Source organism: Trematomus bernacchii, unplaced genomic scaffold, assembly GCF_902827165.1.
Source record: "Trematomus bernacchii unplaced genomic scaffold, fTreBer1.1, whole genome shotgun sequence".
NCBI lineage: Eukaryota > Metazoa > Chordata > Actinopteri > Perciformes > Nototheniidae > Trematomus > Trematomus bernacchii.
The window spans coordinates 4191117-4210956 of record NW_022987409.1 but is presented as its reverse complement, the minus strand read 5'-3'; the positions used below and the strand labels follow the sequence as shown (position 1 = coordinate 4210956).

At 41.7% G+C, this 19840-nt stretch overlaps 1 protein-coding gene across 7 annotated transcripts in view; it reads right to left on the bottom strand.

Annotated features, from left to right (window-relative positions):
* Positions 1–662: 662 nt before the first annotated feature.
* elf1 (E74-like ETS transcription factor 1) overlaps positions 663–19840 on the bottom strand; it is a 39925-nt gene continuing 20747 nt past the window's right edge. For 2 of the 7 annotated variants that reach the window (XM_034138618.1, XM_034138609.1), the window contains exons 2-10: positions 13100–13384; positions 12447–12503; positions 8914–9088; positions 7924–8055; positions 7659–7820; positions 6668–6751; positions 5822–6014; positions 5112–5462; positions 663–3913 (exon numbers count right to left, since the gene is read on the bottom strand). In XM_034138618.1, the coding sequence (XP_033994509.1) occupies positions 3127–3913; positions 5112–5462; positions 5822–6014; positions 6668–6751; positions 7659–7820; positions 7924–8055; positions 8914–9088; positions 12447–12503; positions 13100–13171 (2013 nt within the window). In that variant the 5' untranslated portion in view covers positions 13172–13384 and the 3' untranslated portion in view covers positions 663–3126. The remainder of the gene's footprint in view (positions 3914–5111; positions 5463–5821; positions 6015–6667; positions 6752–7658; positions 7821–7923; positions 8056–8913; positions 9089–12446; positions 12504–13099; positions 13385–19840) is intronic. The other 5 variants (XM_034138634.1, XM_034138626.1, XM_034138642.1 and 2 more) reach the window with 5 other exon arrangements.

Sequence of the window (19840 nt, the reverse complement as noted above, 5' to 3'; positions counted from 1 at the left end):
TGGCAAGATTAGGCTGTGTGGTTCACAGCTGTGCATGTGGGTGTCGACAGAGCCAGGCACAGTAGGCAAGCCTTGCTGCCAGACAGCTTCCTCAACATCCCCCCCCCCCCCTCCTCCACGACCCTGAACACACACACACAGTCAATCCAATCCAATATATCCCCCCAACACACAAACTCATCAACATAACACATGCTCTAAAGAATCAATCCAAGTCAGTGTAACCCTTGCACACACTCCTCACTCTGCAAGCTGTGGTGACAGACTCCTCTGTCTGCAGTTCTGGGCACGTCACATGCTAATGTATTCATCCACCCACAGCAACTGGAGCAGCAGTGCTCTTAAGTACAGTCCAATCAGTCTCTGGCCTGCTAATGGCTGCAATCCAGTCCCCTACAGTAGCTTTTTATTTCTCTTCAAATGCCATGTGGTCGAATGTCCCTCTGAGCTGCGACAGCCCAACAAAATGACTTTGAGGAAGGAATGCTTCAATTTTATTATCTCAACAGTAGAAATGAATTAACAAAAGAACCCCATTTCGAGGTGTTTGTACGTTTAATTTTGTTTTTTGTCTAATTATCCAAAAATGTGGTGTTTAATCAGTGGCTCACCCAACTTAAAAACCACATTGCCTACAACAAAAAGGACAAATAAGGAGGATATTCAGTGAAGAAGATTTCATTTTTAATTAGTACATTGACTTTTTTCTTAAAAATCTACTCTATATTCAGCATAAGGAAGGCAATCGACAACACCAAGACAACGGAAGCAACAAAACATAAGCAGTGGACATACCTCAACATCTCACAGACAACAGTGCTTTAGAGAAAAGGCAGGGCAGGATACCGTAATATATACAACGCAAAAAAATTAAAAGCAGCAAATCCCCAATCAAAGACAGATTTCTATGCAAATGTAACCCAGTGTAATTATTGATTGTCAAAGATTTGCATGTACTTAAACAATTAGTATACATTCAGAGTGTCTTTGCAGACCGAGAGCCCTTTGGCTAATGAGGGTTTGTGAAGCAGCGTTTAGCTCCGGTGCGGATGGAGGTCAGTTCGTCTGAATGTCCTCACTCTGCAGCTACAGTCCGGGTGGGAAAAAACAACTAATTTAGCTGTGATACCACTCGGGATCAATATGGCTTCATCCACGGCAGAACCGAGGGGCCAATAAGATGGCTGGCCCGAGAGTTCCTTAAATAAGTGGGACAACAAATAGAGAAGGCACAGACTGGACTGACCCGAGATCAGGAGAGGAGAGGAAGAGGAGGAGAGGAAGAAGAGGAGTAGAGGAAAGAAGTATGGCTGCACAACATACAGCGTTTTTAATCGCCATTGCAAAGTCACGTTGAGCGCTCAATATATCGTGAAAGGCTTGGATACTTTATTTAGTAAGTATGAGTCGGAAATTGCAGCTTAAATGTAACTCTCATTGGTTGTGTTTTTTGTTCTAAATAGAAGAAAATGTAGGTTATTATGTTTACTTTTTGCAAGTAATATTGTTTTCGGGATATTCACGATATAGTATTTTGCATATTTTCACTGTGCAGTCCTAGAGAGAAGAGGAGACAAGGCTAGAGGAAATGAGGTGAGAGAGGAGGAGAGGAGCTTTCAAAACAGCACTGGCACGTCTTTGTACCAAATAACGAAAGAAACGTAAAATATAATAAAGACATACTGATTGATACATTTGATACTTAATGCAGTACAGAGAACACGTTTTGAAAGCATAGTCCTTACTGTTAAACTGTTGAAAAAGAGGTATGTCTGCTGAAAAGAAGAAACCAAAGCACATTCAGTACAAGTTTAAATCAGACACAACAGAGGATATCTACAATAAGAGAATATAACAGGGGTATAATGATGCTGCACTGCGCTCTTGAGTTCAGAACTCAAGAAAAGCTGATTATACGGAATGCTATACAAATGAAAAATGTTGGTCTTAAAAAAAATACCAAATAAGCTTCCTGGTATTACCGTTCATATTCTTTATATTTTCCCTCATGTTTACACATGTAAATAGAAGACAAATGTGCCTTTTGTTTATACAGAATTTAGAAATTCACAAAATAAATAAATTCACTATGGCCTTAAAATTGAATCTCAATTGTATATTATATGTATATATCTATCTATCTATATATACACAATATATAGATCCATATATATTCCATTTCATATAAACAGGATTCAACCCTTGGAGCCTCTGAAACAAGAGGCTGATAAAACCTTTTTTTTTACTGCATATTATTTCTCTCTGTTTGCGCCTCCAGTCTGCAGCTCTATACAAACAGTTTTGATGTTAGACCGTCCTTGGTGAACAGAAAATGCCCATTTCCATAGTAACACAGTGTTTTAAGGCCAGGAGTATTAGAGCAAATGCATACCTTTTCTGTTTATACCAAAATAAATGAGTAATAAGTCCTTAAAAGTTAGAAAGTCTGAAAAGCCATTAAGTCCGCTTTCATCTTTTTCCCATATCTTTCCACGAAAGAGTCTCGAGCTGTTTGAACTTCCTTTAAGGCACTCTTCATTAAACTCTGAGATGTGTTTTTCATCCACTTGATAGGACACTGTGACACAGCATCCACACTTGTATGTGGTTTATTTTTGAAAAACACACATGTCCTCTGCACGATCTTAGAAGTCTGATTTCATTGCACCTTTTTGGCATTCAGTCCCCGGTTTTGGTTTGTCGGGGTTTCCTCTTTAAACATACAAGTCCATTGAGATGTAAGGTAAGAAAATAACTGGCACATTTGGTGGACAGGAATCCCTGGTATATCCCATGGCTGTTCTCCTAGAGGGGTGATTTATGTGAGTGTGTGTTTCGGTGTATTTGTGTGTGTTGGGGTTAAAGTCAACGGAAGGTAATCCGATATCTGAAAAGTGACTTCTTACAATATCCAAACACTCCCTTGATTATTCAAAATTAGGCACATGGTCACAAAATATGTGAGTAAACAATAAATCCTGAGGCTGAACTGACCAACCTTTAAGAGCAACATGATGCAAGATCCCTCGCTCTGATCTTTGATCCGATCAATGCGGTACCAAAGGAAAACATTGTTGTTAAAATGGATTCAATTGTTGTTTTTGGTTCAGCGTGTGTCCTGCAGCCCTAAGCCTCTGCCGGCTCTGTCTTTATCTGGATAAAGTTTGCCGGCAATTGGACAGACAGTGGCAGCTCCTGCAGACATTTGATTCCCTGCTCGGGATGCAGGGACATCTCCCCTCGCACCTCCAGCTCCTCCACAGGGGTCAGGCCCTCCCCGGGGCTGCTGCTCTGGGAGTAATGTCCATTCATTATAGTTTCGCTCATAGCCTCATGGCCCTGGCTTTGACTGGTATCAATGATCACAGTCCTGTACTGCAGCTCTGCTTCCCCTATCTCAATCTCTTCTTTCTCAAACGTATTTGCCGCCAGTGATGGATCACCGTTCACCATGGAATGGAAGTAGCTGGGGTCCAGCATCTCCTCTTTGACCTGCATCCCACAGAAGTCGCTGGATTTGAGCACCGTGGCGATAACGGTGCCGGACTGCTGTGCCACCATGGTCTGCCCGCAGGTGTTGATTGTGACAAGGCGAGGGAGGCCGTTCAGGTGAGAAGGGGTGGAACTCATGACTCCTGTAGGGGAAGTACAAGAGGAAGAGGTGGTGGAGCCCAGACTGGTGACCAGGAGGTGCTGAGGGAGGCCATCCTGCAGGCTGTGTGCTCCACCTGTGAGAGACGCTGCCTGGATCGTAAGCACATCTTTGCTGCCTGCTGTGGAGGAGGGCATGGTGTGGAGAATAACCCGAGGGGGGGAGGAGTGGCAGGACTCCCCGTTGGCCAGAACAGTGGTGAGGGGGATGGACTGAAGAGAGCCAGAAGATGTCAGGACCATAGGAACTGATGCAGGAGCCCTGGAAAGACAAGAATGCACCAAATATTGAACCGTGTTTCTCCCTCTTCGCTGACGGAGCGGTTGTAATTGAATATTCAGTTTGTATCTTTGCAAATATAGACAAGGATTATGTTTTAATGGAACTCTAGTGAGAAGCTTACCCTGTGTTCCTAAACAGCAGAACTAACGCCTTTATTAATATAACAAACAGCGTCGTCAGCTGTACGGCAGAAGTCATTATTCTCCTTGATTCCTAACTGCAGTCAATGTTTACCAGCTTTAAAAGCGTGATGACTGATAATACATTATTTACACAGGTATAACATCCTAATAAACAAAGAAAACCAAAGAGTTCACTTAAAACTTCTCTGACATCCTCAACATAATCTTTACAAAGCTGGAATGTACTGCAGGCTACTGGATTAGATTAGTGTATATACATATTACAAGTGTCTTGCTGTAACTGTGTCCATCCTTCTTCTTCAAAGGTTTAAGCAAACAGTTTATCTACATTTCTGGAAGCTGACAAGGTTTCAACATGGAATTGAATTTCCTTTCAAGTTGCAGCCATTAATAAGAGGTCGACATGGGTTGAGTCAGTCATATGATGCCATTTTCAAGGAGAAGTGCATGTGTGTTTGTGTGTGGGCACCATATTCTATTAATTTTGTGTGTGAGTAAGGGGTTCACGAATTTGTGAATTTCCAGGATAAATAAGCTTCACAGAGCAAACACAATATTTATGCTTTCAAAGCATCCTGTTGGTTCTGAACATATCCTGTCCCAACTAATATTGATATTTGACTGTTGCAATAATTGGAAAAAATGTACTGACGAAATGCCACCAAAACGTTTTTAAGTATGACTACATGCCAGTGACGTCTGATAAAATGTTTAAAGAATGTCTAAATTAGTTTTTCTGTAAACATAGTTCGCATTCACATTATGGATATCAAAATAAAACGGTTTTAAACAAAGTATTCTATTGCTTTAGTAACACTTTAAGAGTACTGGTGTTGTAACTGTTCATCATTTTTGAAACAATACCTGGTCTTAATCCAAAGTTTACATCATCCGCCTACTTGCACCTCTAAAGCTATATACACTATATATTGAGTGATATAAGGTTACAGATGTATAAATGATACACTAGCACCATTTTTTTTACAGAAAATTGTGTCTTCTTGGGTATTTCTGTCACTTTTTCAATCTCCTACCTCATAGAATGATCGTGGATAGTCGACCCCTGGAAGGACTGCAACATGTGGACAGATTGAAGAAGTTCAGTCTGATCTCCATTAGCGTCCTGGTACAGATATTCATCAATGGGCTCCTTCTTCATGTGCTTCACTGAGACTTGGTGCTGACCGTGAGCCCTCCCGTGCCCTCTGGACCCTCCGCGGACCACAGACCGCCCGTTGGTAGATCTCTGGTTCCCGTAGCCGGCGTGGGCATCAGAGCCCGTGTTGTCGTCCTCGATCACCACCAGATCAGCCGGCATCTCTTTGAACTGATAGACCAGCCGCTGCCCCTCCACTTTGGCCAGGATGCCTCTCTGATAGTAGTACCTAGAGGGGGAAGAAAAGAAGCTTGTAGCGACTAAACTCCAAATAAAACAATTCCCTCGGAGGCTAAACTAGGCCATGCTTACAGAAAATATATCAACCAGTCAACCCTCTTTGTCATTTCACAAGCACAACAGGTTGAACACATATTTAGCAATTGCCAGAAAAAACTAAAGCAAATGTGTGAAATGTTAACAAATAATGATAATAATAAAAACCCAAACGCAGCTAAATCAGCCTTTTGGCTCCTACAAAGCGGTTTAGCCCATTATCATCATTCAAATTCAACATCTTCATAAAACAAATGTGTTAATATGCATGAGGACAACGCTTTAGAAAAAAGAGCCTGTTTGTGTGTTTACCTGAGAGCTCTTCCCATGGTCTCATAGTTCATGTCAGGCTTGTTCTTGTGTTTTCCCCACAGCTTTGATACAGCCTTGGAGTCCACCAGTTTAAAGATGCCCTTCTCCCGCTGCGTCCACTTGATGTATTTGGGACAGGTGTTCTTATCCTGCAGTAAAGCCAGAAGGAATTCCCACAGGTAGATCGTGTTGCCTGCAAATTAAAGTGGGAACTAAATTCAGGCATGTTGTTAACAATCAGGCACATCAGACATTCAATGGAGGGGCCTCGGAGCTGTGGTATAGACATCTATAATTAATGTAGTCATTTTGAGTCTTGCTTAAAAAATGTTATATGGCAGCTGTAGGGTTGCAGGAGAAACTATAACCATTGTCGTATCAGTTGTATGTGTGCACATCTGCCTTGGAAGGGATTAATTATATCAAGCCTCGGAGCATATTACACTAATTTGTGTGATGCTTTAGCCAAAAGTGGTTAAAATCAGTAACGCTCCCGGTATCCGCTTGAATCCCAGACACCGTGACAAGGTGATGTATATGTGTGCAGCTGAACCCCCCCTCTCGTTGTGTCCCACTATATTTGCAGTGAGGGTTCACATGGACTGTTTTCGACCGCTTCTATCGGCAGAGCACCAATGTGCCCTCCAGACTGCAATCACTTCTGTTTCCCTGCTAAACACGGCACTGTGAGATCCGCTCATCCATTAACTCGCCCAGCCGGACAGCAGGGGTGGAGGACTGCTGTTTGCACACTCCACAGGAGGAAACAGAGCGTACACAAGAGGAGAGGAGACCTTGATTTTTATTGGCTCATTACAGAGAAGCGGACAAGTTAGTGAGGCTTACCTTTGCCCTCTTTGCTCTTCTTCCTGAGTGGCAGGTTTGGGGTGGTGATGGGAGAGCAGGGACGCACGGCCCGCGGCTTCCGCACTGTGATTCAAATAAAGGCTTGAGTTATAAGTTGAATGGTCACAGTGGAGTCCTATAATTACCTACTAGACTGAAGGAACAGTACAAGGTAACAAAGGAAAAATAACGTTCCCAATCAACCAAACTGCATTGTTAATTATAGGGAGGGAAACCTTATTTTTTTCCTGAGTACTTTTATTCATGATATCAAATATAAGTTTCTAATCAGTCTGCAAAAGACTGTGTAGGAAGGAGTATCGGTCAAATCAACTTCAAACATTCAAAAAAGTCAAAGCAGTTCAAGTCCGGTGTAAAATCAAGGTTAGGTTAAAGCTATTTTCATGATCCATTTCATAATCCATTTCTTGCACAATAATATCCTGCATTATATTTGTTACTGGAAAGTTGTATTTCTACATGTATATTTTCTACATCCATGTATAAATATATATATTTTTTTTTACTTTTTAATGCTATTTTATTTCTATTTCAGAAATATTTATCTATCTATCTATCTATCTATCTATCTATCTATCTATCTATCTATCTATCTATCTATCTATCTATCTATCTATCTATCTATCTATCTATCTATCTATCTATCTATCTATCTATCTATCTATCTATCTATCTATCTATCTATCTATCTATCTATCTATCTATCTATCTATCTATCTATCTATCTATCTATCTATCTATCTATCTATCTATCTATCTATCTATCTATCTATCACAATAACTTAAATGAATGTTATTTAATGGTTTTTTCAAGTCAAGACAAGATATTTTACGAAAATTAACAAGCTAGTTTTAAAGACCGCGACTGTAATCATGGAAATTATAAAATGTTCTTGAAACGTAATGGAGAATGCAGTTTAATTCCATAGGAACGTTTTTTTTTTTTTTTTAAAGAGAACTGCAGCGTTACCTTTGTTTTTCTTCTGAGGTTTTAAGGTGCACTTTTGGGGTATCTCATCCATAGATGAAGTGTCCTCATCCATAGACATGTCCAGCCCACCATTATCCATCTGGTCAGGCCTGAGAGGAGCGTATGTCAAGTCCGACTCCAGCAGGGTGCCGTAAGAGTGAACTACACAGTAACAAGCGATAAAGAGAAACACAGACAAACCATGAATAGACTATAAAAATTAATCTCATGCGCAAGACATGATCATATATGCAGAATAACTTACTCATGCGCTTCTCGTCCAAAATGTTGTTTGGAGACTCCATGTTAAGAAGAGCTGCAGCAGCTTCGTTCGTCTCCATGCTGTCCTCTGGGCCAGAGACTGAAGTTTCTGTCCAACAGACGACAGCAAATGAATCTAAATGAAATAATCTAATAATATGTTTGTGTCATTGTCTGATACAGTTAATGACTAGTAGCATTACTACCAGGCTCCTTTTAATCTCTTGTTCTTAAATGAGTTTAAAGGTAACATCACGACCAGTTTAACATGTGCTGAGGAATATTTGCAAAAACAGAGACATTTTTGTTGTTAATTAAATAAAGACATCATAAAAATAAGTAAAAAGGGGCTAGGTACACCGGTTTTTAAGGAGTTTCCCAGAAAGAAAAGGCTTATTTTTTTTTAATTATAATGAAAAGAGGCATGTGGTATTTAATAATGAATCATTACAAATAATGAATTCTCCATGATTGACTTCCCCCAGGGTCCATTATATTTGATGTATCTGTTTGTCAGCAGAATTTGGAGTGTATCAGGGTCACAGGGTACATACTGTACACACTTTATTTTTCACTTAAGTGAGCAGCCTTGGCAGAGTTCTGCACCTAAGTGGCCCTTTTTTATTATTGGAAATGTTGTCCTCACTACATGCCGAGTTGTAAGCCTGGGTGCAAGGGAACTTCTGTGTACTGACTCAATGTAATTCATTAATTTGAAGTGTACCAATTGAACAGTGTCTGTATTTCCTTATAATTAGATCACATAGTTCTACTTGGAAATGATGGACTTGTGCAACATACAGTGGATCAACATTTGTTTCATTGACTTTGAAAAAAGAAAAATATTTAGTGGTGAATTTGGGACCAAGTGTGTAAACTGAGATTTATGTGGACATCCACATTTGAAATCATTGTTGACTGAAGACTAATGTATTACATGTGCACAAAACTGAGACCAGATCCCTCTAAATAAAACTAAGTGAAATATATTTACCTGAGAGGTCGACCCCTCCCACCAAAATGGACTGTTCCTCTACGACATGGAGAGTTGTGTCCACCATGATGCCGTTGGTCACCTCGTCCGACTCCAGGCCGGAGTAGACATGCAGCAGATCGGCTGAAGGCACCTGCTCAACGATTACTGCTGGAAATACTGACGGGTCGTCCAGCTGAACAGAGACACACACACACAGAGAGAGAGAGAGAGAAAGGTGTGAGACACTGCAACACAGGGAGGCAGGGGACTGACTGGTCTCTGCACATACGTATGTGTAGATGCAATAAAAACACCATTAATTCCTCTACTACACATCATAAATGCAATATAAAAACCCCCAGATGACACCAGATTAATGTTATAACCAGATTTGGTCTCTTGTCTTTATTGCCTTGTAAAATATCGTAGATTCATACTCAATTTCAGCTAATGTGGAGGCGCATGGAGGAGAGCTCATTTCTGTGGTGTTGCAGCGGTCCACCGGGACCCGCTGGAGAGGACAGGAACCAGCTGTTTGATTTGGCCTACTTCTCCTGAGAAGTTAATCTTATGCTCAGATATTATATAAGCCCAATTGAATGTTAATGGATCAATCGTGAGTTGCAGGCGAGCACACCCTTCATCATGCACTAAATGTGCTTTGGGAATTGTAACCCTGCCGACTCATTTCAGAGATGGCTCAGCCTGATGCAGGAGGAGCCCGGGGGACACTGGGAATTACTGGAGCTCGGGTCAAACCATTGAAACAACGGTGAAGCCCAACATACTGGAGAGCTCCTCACAGAAATAAAGGGTCAAGTGTGCTTACTGATGCGCTGGGTTCGTGTCAATGGGGCCTAATTCAGTCATGTTGATTTATAAAACTCTCATTCTTGTGTTTTTTTCTGCTTCTATTAGCCTACAGCAAGATGTGTTCATATTTTGATTTCAAAGAGTACTGCACTTTATATGTCGTTGCTGCTACATTGTACTGCCTTGTAGCTTGTATGCTCTTTCTGCATATCATGTATTTCTGTTTGCCATGTATATAAATGTTATGTTCGTAAATGTTGCATGTGACGGGACTACGGATGGAAACTAGCTCAAAGCTAAAAATCCGGCTCATTTACATTTAAAAACATTATTTTGTTTAAAATGTTCATTAATGTGCACTGTCCCGGTTCAAATAAACAGTTAAATGAAAAAATTAATGAAAACATAAAGTCAAGTTATTTGTTTAAATATTGGCCAATATCGCCTATGCTTTATAATCTGAAGAGCCAAGTCACCCTCTGTCCGTTTTGGTGTGCGTTTCGGATAAGGAAACACATTAGAGGAAGATCAGAAACAACAAAGTTTCACGCCATAATCATAGCTGTTGTTTTCAATTAAAGGGTCACCTCTTTGATGCAGAACAACTAAGAGTCCCCACCAGCAGAGGGCAGCAGACTACACTTCAAAGTTGACTGAAATAATAACTTTTACCATGTCAGTGCCAAGAAACAGTGTAGTTTGTTTCAAAACCACACTGAAACAGTTACAAATATAATACAAATGTTCAGTTACTAGAACTATTTCAACCCATCATGATTTAGAGAATCCTTTGAGAATCTTTTCCGTGTCCAAACTAAAGTTAGATGAATGCATAACCGGGAAAACACCTTCTTGATATCATACTGCGTATAATCAGAGTGTAACTTACAATGCTGCCCTAAAAATAACAAAATGCATCATCTAGAAAACTCTCATATTTTTAAAACATTCAATACAACAGCAGTTAATAAAAACTAGCCTCCTCAAATAAACATTGTATGGTAATAGCCGGCAGATCAATTATGAAAATACTTTAACAGACATGACCTTATTAAAGATGGAGCAGGATAGAGAGAAGGTGCAGTAGGAGGGACATGAATAAAGGCGTATCTGTCTCTTTACACAAGTGTCCATTGTTGGTTTGGACCTCTGGGGCATACCAGGTGTCTGGGCTTTGAGCCGTGGGGGTGGGAAGAGCGGGCAACGGAGCCCATGGACACATTTTGGCTACACTTTAACCAGTAGATTAACAAATCAGCTCATTATTTGGACACTGTGTTTAAAAGGTTGGGCCTGTTAGTAATTTAATACACTGTACATAGTGTAGCCGTCTGTGATGGCTCCACAAGAGGTCTATCTTAACTTTGAAGATCAACAACAAACACTTAATGGCATCTTGCTAGAAAACCCAAAGGGGCTAATAAAAACCGAGAGTTTTGCTTTGACTACAGTCAATGTCTCCCTGACATACACTGGATATTTCCCATTAATAGTAGACATGTTATCAGATAGCTAGACAGTGAGGCTACTGTGTCTCCTTGTCTGGGTTTGAATGATGTTTGCTGTCCTTGAGTGAGATGTGTGTGAGTGTAGACAGACAAAGGCATTTTCACTATTGGTCTGCTGAGCTCCTGAAACAGCAGCATCTCCCACCTCCCCCCCACACAGAAAGTCCCATACAGTTTGCTGACAGAGCATGAGACGTCTGAGGCTGCCGTTTCTGCTGTTGTTTTGATGTTAACTGGGTTCTGTTTAAGCTGGGAACACCTTCAAACTAGCTTTTAATTGTCATTTAAACCAAGTGTGGATTTGAAAAGCACGTTACGTTGTGGAAGATTTTCACTGTGGAAGAAAGAGGTTTAAATTGTGACAAAGAAGGGCATTTAGGACACCCGTCGCCAACATGCCTGACAAATAATTTTGAACATCATAAACGTTTTAACTGCTTCTTCCTCTTTGCTGACTTGAATAGTGTTTCTAGTAGAGGAACAGTAGCGATAAGAATCGGGCCCATTTGCATTTCTGAGTTCCCCATTCTGCCTTTGAAAGCAACAGCATCTGTGCAAGCTGTTCCCCCCACACCCCGCTCTCTTCTGCTTTACCTGCCCAGCCACAATGAGCCTAACTGTCTGCACACTTTCAATATCCTCATTATACCGATTTTTAGAAGTGAAGCAGCCCCTAGCACGTGAGATATTATCATGTCCTTCAAACGTAGGAATCCTTTCTTTCTCTTGTATTTTCAAATGACTTTTTTATGGCTTCTATTGTAGTGCTGAAAATCACAAAGCTAAGTCATTACTTGATACAGCTTTGGGAGCTACTTATTGACTTAAAAACCAATACAGCATGGCTAATCATTAAAGACACACTCTATGATTTCACTGAGCCCCAACAGCTTTATTATGGCCAAAATAAATCTTTACAGCAGCCAGCAAACACAAAATGGCAACTGCAGTAATATGTTTTTCCTTTTTTGGGGGTTATTTGCAGGACTTGGTAAATAGGGGCATAATGCTTACATAACAGGCTGAGTGGGTGCAGCAAGGAACAAAACTGTAGCGCTGGAACAATGAAAGACCTTGAAGTGGAATTATCCCATCCTTTACAAGCTGCCTTGCAACTGGTCCGTCAGGTTAGGCCTGAACTGGAGCTATTCAGGGATCTGGTGACAACTTGTCACTAGATACACACACACACAGATACCAGCACATAAACACAGATGAATCTACACTTACAATCAATCCTGCTCCACAGGATTCAGACACGATTGTGGGGATGAGATAACTGCAAACCTAACCAGGCAATGAAAAGACATATATGTTCACAAAGAATACACACACAGTAACCTTTGTGTCACAAACAAATTCATCGCCAAGCCCCACCCTGTGCCTCCCACGCACCCTAACCTTGCTGCAGGTTTTTCAACGTTTCCATTTCTGTGCTCCCGGCCACCCACACTCCTCTTCCCAGACCTCCATCCTCACCTCGGGCCGGCCTTGTACCCCAACATGTTGTCGCAGTTAAAGATCACAGGCTCTGAGCCAAAGCTGATCCTACCTCATGTTGTTTACACACATTTTGTTTGCCCTGCTCTGAGAAATCGTACATTTATCCACTATATCTAGATCTAAAAAAAGATGTGCGGTCCAACACTGATCTTGTGATTCGAATTATAAAAGATAGTCTCAAAGTGTTATGCATAAAAGCAACAAGAAAATAGATTTTAAAAGATTTTGTAACAGTTTACTTGGATACTTATAGTTTAAAGAGTATTTATAGAAGTCCAACTATAATAGTTTTTCTTTGTCTGTAGATATTCAACAGATTATCTTAAAAGTACCAGACTCTATGAATACTTTAAATGTGGTGTCCCCAGTGTGATACGTACCTGGTTGATTTCGTCCATCCCGTTGCTGGCAAATTCGAACACCAGTTCACTGGGCTGCACTGCAGTGGTCATGTTTGGTTCAGAGGGCAGCGAACTGCCTAAAATATCCTGGCTCCTCAGCTTCACCTCACAAAATGGCTTCCCTGTCGACGTCCTCCTGTTCTCTAATCTGTGCGGTTAGCGACCACGAGCAGAGTTTCAGAGGAGAGCTGTGGCCCAGGTGGGAGCAGCCTCGTCCCTCTCTGACACGGAGGCTGGGTCCCGCTGCGCCTGGAGCATCTACACCTGCAGAGACACACAGGGATAGAGGCGGAGGTCAGGAGACATATTAGATCAGTGCCATTTCACTGAGAGACAAGAGAGGCAGGGACAGCAGTGCAAGAGTGCTTGTGCAAGGATAAAAACCCATGTCATAGTTTTCGACCAACAATCCAGACCCCAAAACTATTCAATTGACTATAATGAAGAACAACGATTTGCCTTTTTGCTTGAAAAACATCTTTCAAATCAATAACGACATAGTTGCCAACACATTTTCTTTCTTTTGCCTGATCAATTGACTTTCTGAGTTGTAAAATAAGCATAGCAACACGTCAGCTTACAGTCAGGAGGGCCTCAGTGCACAACTGATCCTGATTTCATCACAAATGCCTCTCATTGATTTCATAGCTGTGTCTCCGTCCCTGAAGAGAAGACACCCCTCAGCACACACCCCTTGATCATGAGACTCCGGGGGCTGACATTGTGATCACATGAGAGGGTCCAAGCCAACCCTCCCTCCACACACACACACACACACACAGAGATCACTCGTCTGATGATGCTCTGGAAGCCCCTCTGTGTTGACCCTCGGGGAGTTACTGTGATCCCAAGCAGCGGGGGAGGGACGCTGGTGGTCCTGTCGCTTGTTGGTGTGTGGTGTGTGTGTCTGTTTAGGTGTGGTCCCAACAAGCCAAAAGACAGGTTTCAGGGCTGAATGACGGGAGGGGCTGAGGAATAACTGAACACCCCCGGGCTACAAACCCCCCTCCAAACTCCTCTTTTCCCAGAGACCAAAGAGCTGGCAGCAGTCGAGAAGTAAGAGATGGCAATGTTTAGTGCACCCCCTCAACACACATACACACACACACCATCCCTGCTTTTTCCGCTGCTGCAGGGTGGAGCTCATTTGCTTTGAAATGCCTGTGTGAGTGACAAGGTTGCATAACAGGCCCGGTTGTATTTTGAAGTTTAGGTAAAAGAAGAGGAGGTGATAAAGGAGGGCTGAACTTCAGAGCAGCTTGTGGGGCAGAGGGGCCAAACGCATTTTACGATTTAGTTAATCTTCCTGCCGAGCGTCCAGACAGAATAGTAACATGTGGCCGTGGTCTGGAAAGCACCGCTTTGGGAGGCAGAACAGACAGAGAGATGGGCAAACTAAATCTTTTTGAAGGCTAGTGTTTCATTCCAGTCAGCCCCTCTTGTTGTCTTTGCTGGGCAGTGTCCATGCCCACCTCTGCCAAAGCGGGATGCTGCTGCCATCTGTCTGGAGCTTTTTGGTGCCCTGATCTTTTTTGGCATGTTTTTGTGCTTGGAGAGTGTGACAAGCTATTACCAGACTCAAGCAGAAAGGAAGGGGATGTATTGCACGGGGCTTCCAAATGGAGGAAGATGTATAAATCATGATAAAAAAACAAAGGAAAAACACTTCTCATTTCAAATGGACCACAAACACATTTACAGCGGATGGATGCCCTCATCTGCCCTCTCTAAAGACCAGGCACCCCGTGTGGGATGAGGTGAAAGTGCAGCTTCCTGTATCATATAGGATCTCTCTGAAGTTGCCCTGCTTAGCTTGGCTGCCTTTTTTCCCCACATGTGAGAAGCTAGAACACCAGGCGTCCTCTGAATAAGAGCTTCTTAGTTCCTCTTTTTCGTCACAGTTGTGTTTTTTTTTAATAGACTTTTATGAATCTGTTAGTGTCAAAATGTCAGCTTATAAGGACTTTTTTTTTAAATGATGAACATTCAGTGCTTGGAGAAGTCTTTTATTGAAGTGAATGTTGGAGGCATCCCCTCACACATCACACAGGGGATGAGTAATGTGCTAGTGTTCATGCCTTTGAAAGCTCTCAGCTTTTATTGAAGAGAGGAACCTTGTCAAATTTGGAGTCGTTCTACAACTCACTTAGGACCCATTTGTTTATAAGCAATAACAGCAGGCCTCTGTGATCTGGCGTGAGGACATTTTTTTTAATGAATTGTGTTTGTTCATTCCTGTTTTGTATTGTTATTAGCTTCCAATCTGAGAAATCTATCATGTATTGTAAACCTGTCAATGCTTAAATACTTTTTTTAGAACTAATGATCAACATCCAGTCATTAACGGCTTAACGGCTTAACGGATTGAGATGACAGGAAACAGACCATCAGATCAGATAAAGATAGACGTAAACAGTCATTCTTCTGCTCTCTTGTCCTGTGTTTTGTATTTTTGTCCAGTTTGCTGTGTGTCTGTGTCTTTATGTTTTCAGTTGTATTCATAATATAATATCAGCCTGTGCCAGTGTTTGCATTTGTGTCAGGGCCTCATTGATCTGAATGGCCCAGTTGGCATCGTGCTAAAAGCAGACAGGAAAACAAGAGAGCCAGCCATTAGTCCGACGCAGCCTGCACATTATCCCTGAACACATGACAACAGCTGCCTTGTCCCAGCACAGGGCCGTGGTTGTAGGAGAACTCACTACGTCATGAAGAGGAGAAGAGGAGTAGAACAGCAAAGGGAGGGATTTTACGACAAAGTTCAATGCATATTCGTCCACGGAGCAAATAGACTGCCTGTGACTCATGATGGGTGGGGCCTGACTTGAGTATTTTAGTGTGGTTAGTTTCCAGGCAGGGCATCCTGGTTAGTGACCCAGAAATCTACGGCATGAAATGTGTTATAGTTGTGTCATTCGTTTGAATCCATGGCCCCCCCTTCTCTTCAGCTTTCTTTTTGAGAAAAAAATCCTTATTGCTTTCGCTGTTAACAACTTAATTAAATGAAATATTCCAATTCAAAATATTAGTGCCAAAACTATATACAAAGTCAAAGTCCTACCTAGCTCTTTAATAATGTGACCAATGATTCATTTCAAAGCAGCTTTAAATGGTTGTTGTCACTTTGGGAGCAGTTCAAGAAGCTGTAAACACAATATTAATGTATTCTCACCTTATGAAGTTGTGATGGCAAACATGTCAGCACACATCCAGCACACATCCAGCAGACATTAGCATTCTTTTTTTTGGTCACTTTCATTTTCTGCTCTGTTTTGGTCTCCACCAACTCCTCTGGGAAATATCTGACTGTTAAGCTGCGAAATGCTCCACTATGTTGACAGGCTAGTCATTAACTATGTCTGTACAATGTTTGCTGCTAAGCAGGAAGCTTACAGTGAGTTTTTTTCTAGTGTTTTGAGCTGAAAATAGCAGTCAGCAGAGTCTGGAAACAACTCTGATGAGAGCCAAGACAATGAGCTAAAAATACTTTAAAAAAAGAACATAAATCTGAGGGGAACTGCAGAGTTGGGGATAATTCTCTTGGGCTTCAACTCCTTTCACATTGTCGTTTGATCCACTGCTAATATAAAAACACTGATAGGCGCAGCTTTAAGTAAAGCAATCCTGAACGTTTTTTTCACAATTTTGTATTAAAAACATGCAATTGGTAGTCAACTCCTTGGCCTCAGGAAACTTGTAGTACAGCAACGAGCGAGTGTTTACATTATTCTTTAATCCTATTATTATTATTATAAAATTAACAACAGGCCATTAAATAAGTCCAAAGGAGTATCACTAATATGGAGAGCTGATAGCATTGATACATTCTGTGACCATGGTGATTTTATCTTTTTATCAATATCCTCTACTCTGGCGATTACAACTGTCTGTCAGATATGGCAGGCTGGTGTGTAGCAGACTGAGGAGGAGTGAAGCAACACTGGCCTACTCCACCCTTACAGCATGGTGACTGCCAGTCGCAATAACAACCAATTAGAGTCAGGATTCATGAACAAATGGTGCATTCCCAGAAGGCCCTACTTCCCCCGCTTAAGTCTCTTCAGCTGAGCTCATTGTTGACCATGAAAGGAGGTAATTTAAGCCAATTGAATGACTATGCAATGACTCACCCTGCATGTGGTGAGTGCAAACATTGTGAGATGCGAGAATAGGACCAGGGCAAACTTTACTTATCAGCCATTTTCAGCTCAGGTTACAAATATGCCGATTTGTTCAGGTGACATGACGTTCAGCAGTGTTCTCGGGAGGCTGTGATTCAGCAGTCACAGGACTTAAGATGTCAGAGCACAGGTGCTATTTCTGGTATTTAAATTATTTTCCCACACAGGTGTCTGTCAGGTTCAAACTGACAGAGGCAGTGTGTTTGCCCTTCATCATGCAGGCTGAGAGACACATTTCAGTACTAAGAGGAAACCTGAAATGAGTCCTGCGAAGGTTTAGTTTTCCCAACTCAGCGATTCACAGAGACAACGGTGTGCAAGATGGCAGAAAATGTGTGGGCTGACCACTACCATGTTATTGAATGCTTGTCAGCACAGACATGCTGTTTTTGCAAGATCCATTGGGTTCCTGTAAAGGAAATGACTCAGTGATATGCAGCTCCAGCTCACTCCTGGAGCTCTGTGATAGCATAAGTGGGCATCAGAGAATACTGGTCATCATTTCTGTACAGCAGTTCCCTTTGAGGTATGTTTTTGTACAGATGCCATTAAACTATGCACCAGAATGTAACAATAGCACTTTTAGCGCCTATAAAACACAATTATAGTAAAGTAAAAACATGGCTCGTAAAATAAATGACAACGTATGCATGAATTTCCACTGCTCCTATATTTTAAGATAACAAAACAAGGGGGCAAAGTGTAGTTTAAGTACTAAGTAATAAGACAGTAATTAAGGAGTTGCATCAACGCTATAAGCACCCTGTCACCACCATAAAAACTGTTTTGTATACAGTATTTTCTGAGCATTCTACATTTTATTCACTACCCATCATTGCACAACACAGCAAGTCTCACCATGTTTCAAACTCCGCTGTATTGAGCTGAATAATGGAGTGCTTTGACTGCAATCCTGAGGCCACACCAGGCGTGTTGTGATAAAATGGCAGAGCCGGGCACAGAGGCAAGCACAGACACTGGCTAACAGCAAGCAGCTGCGAACACAAGGCATCAGAAACACAAACGAGAGGGCACAGTGCGTCCGAGCCTGTATTCACTGCATCTTAAAGTAGGAGTCATTTGGCTCAGTCGTGCCAGGGCCAAATGAAGAATGAAAGAAAACGTCACCTCGAGCCCGGACTTTTAGAACAAGAATGGAATTTAATCTCATCTCCTGCGAACCTTGTACTTTTCCACTCAGGCTCGAGGCTCTTGGAGAAGGACTCATGCCTAACAGTTGTTCATGCCAACTATTACATTGTATCTTTCACACTTTGTGAATGATTATACATTAGCTTTGGTAGAATAGTATTGACTGGAGAAAAGGGATGGTTGGAAGTTTAGTAACAGTGACAAAGGTTTAGAAATGTCTCTAAAGACCATATTCCATTTCACTTTTGTCCATTATGTAAAAGGCATGTTGTCTGCTGAGGCTGTTCTCTGTCATATATATTCTCTTCTCACATGCCCTTAATTGTAGCACAGCATACTGGACTTTCTTGTTTCAGGGCACACAAAAGAAATAATGCAGCCTTCAGAAGCTGTGACAAAACCGGGTAGAAAAAAACACCCACAAACTGACCTGTGAATCTTGCAGTCACAGGAACAGCATCACTGAGCAGTGGGTTTCTGCTGTTTCCTGTCTGTTAAACCACACTCACAAGAAAACTTCTTCCTCTGTGTAAGAGTGGAAAGTTCTCAACTCCCCCTATTTCCTTCTCAAAAACATTACTCTCATAGATGTGAGGCTTGTGACACAGGTAGCATTTCCTACATAAATAATATAAGAAGATGAGTGACGTACAAGATATAAAAGATAAGAACAGTTTCTATTTGACTGTTTTAAGATCACAACACAGTTTGGTATCTAAACACAGACTTTTATATATTTATATTGTTTTAATTCTGCATGCAAACTGATTTGATTTGGACCCATAAATACAATACATGAGAACAGCAAGCTGAAAATCTATTTCTAAAATATTGACTGCCAATTAGATATTCTTATACCTCCTGACATTTTGAAGCCTGCTTCACATTCCCACGCAGGTTTGTTAATGACAGTGATGGTGAATTTAAAGCATCACAATAGGCTTCTAAGAGCCACACCTGCCACTTGCAGACATGTCTTCCCCACAATGCTGACACAAGGCGTGCAAACACAGACAGCATAACTAACCCCCCCACCCACCCATCAATCTCCACACACACACACACACACACACACACACACACACACACACACACACACACACACACACACACACACACACACACACACACACACACACACACCACACACACACCACACACACACACACACACACACACACACACACACACACACACACACACACACACACACACACACACACACACACACACACACACACACACACACACACACACACACACACACACACACACACACACACACACACACACACACACACACACACACACACACACACACACACACACACACACACACACACACACACACACACACACACACACACACACACACACACACACACAC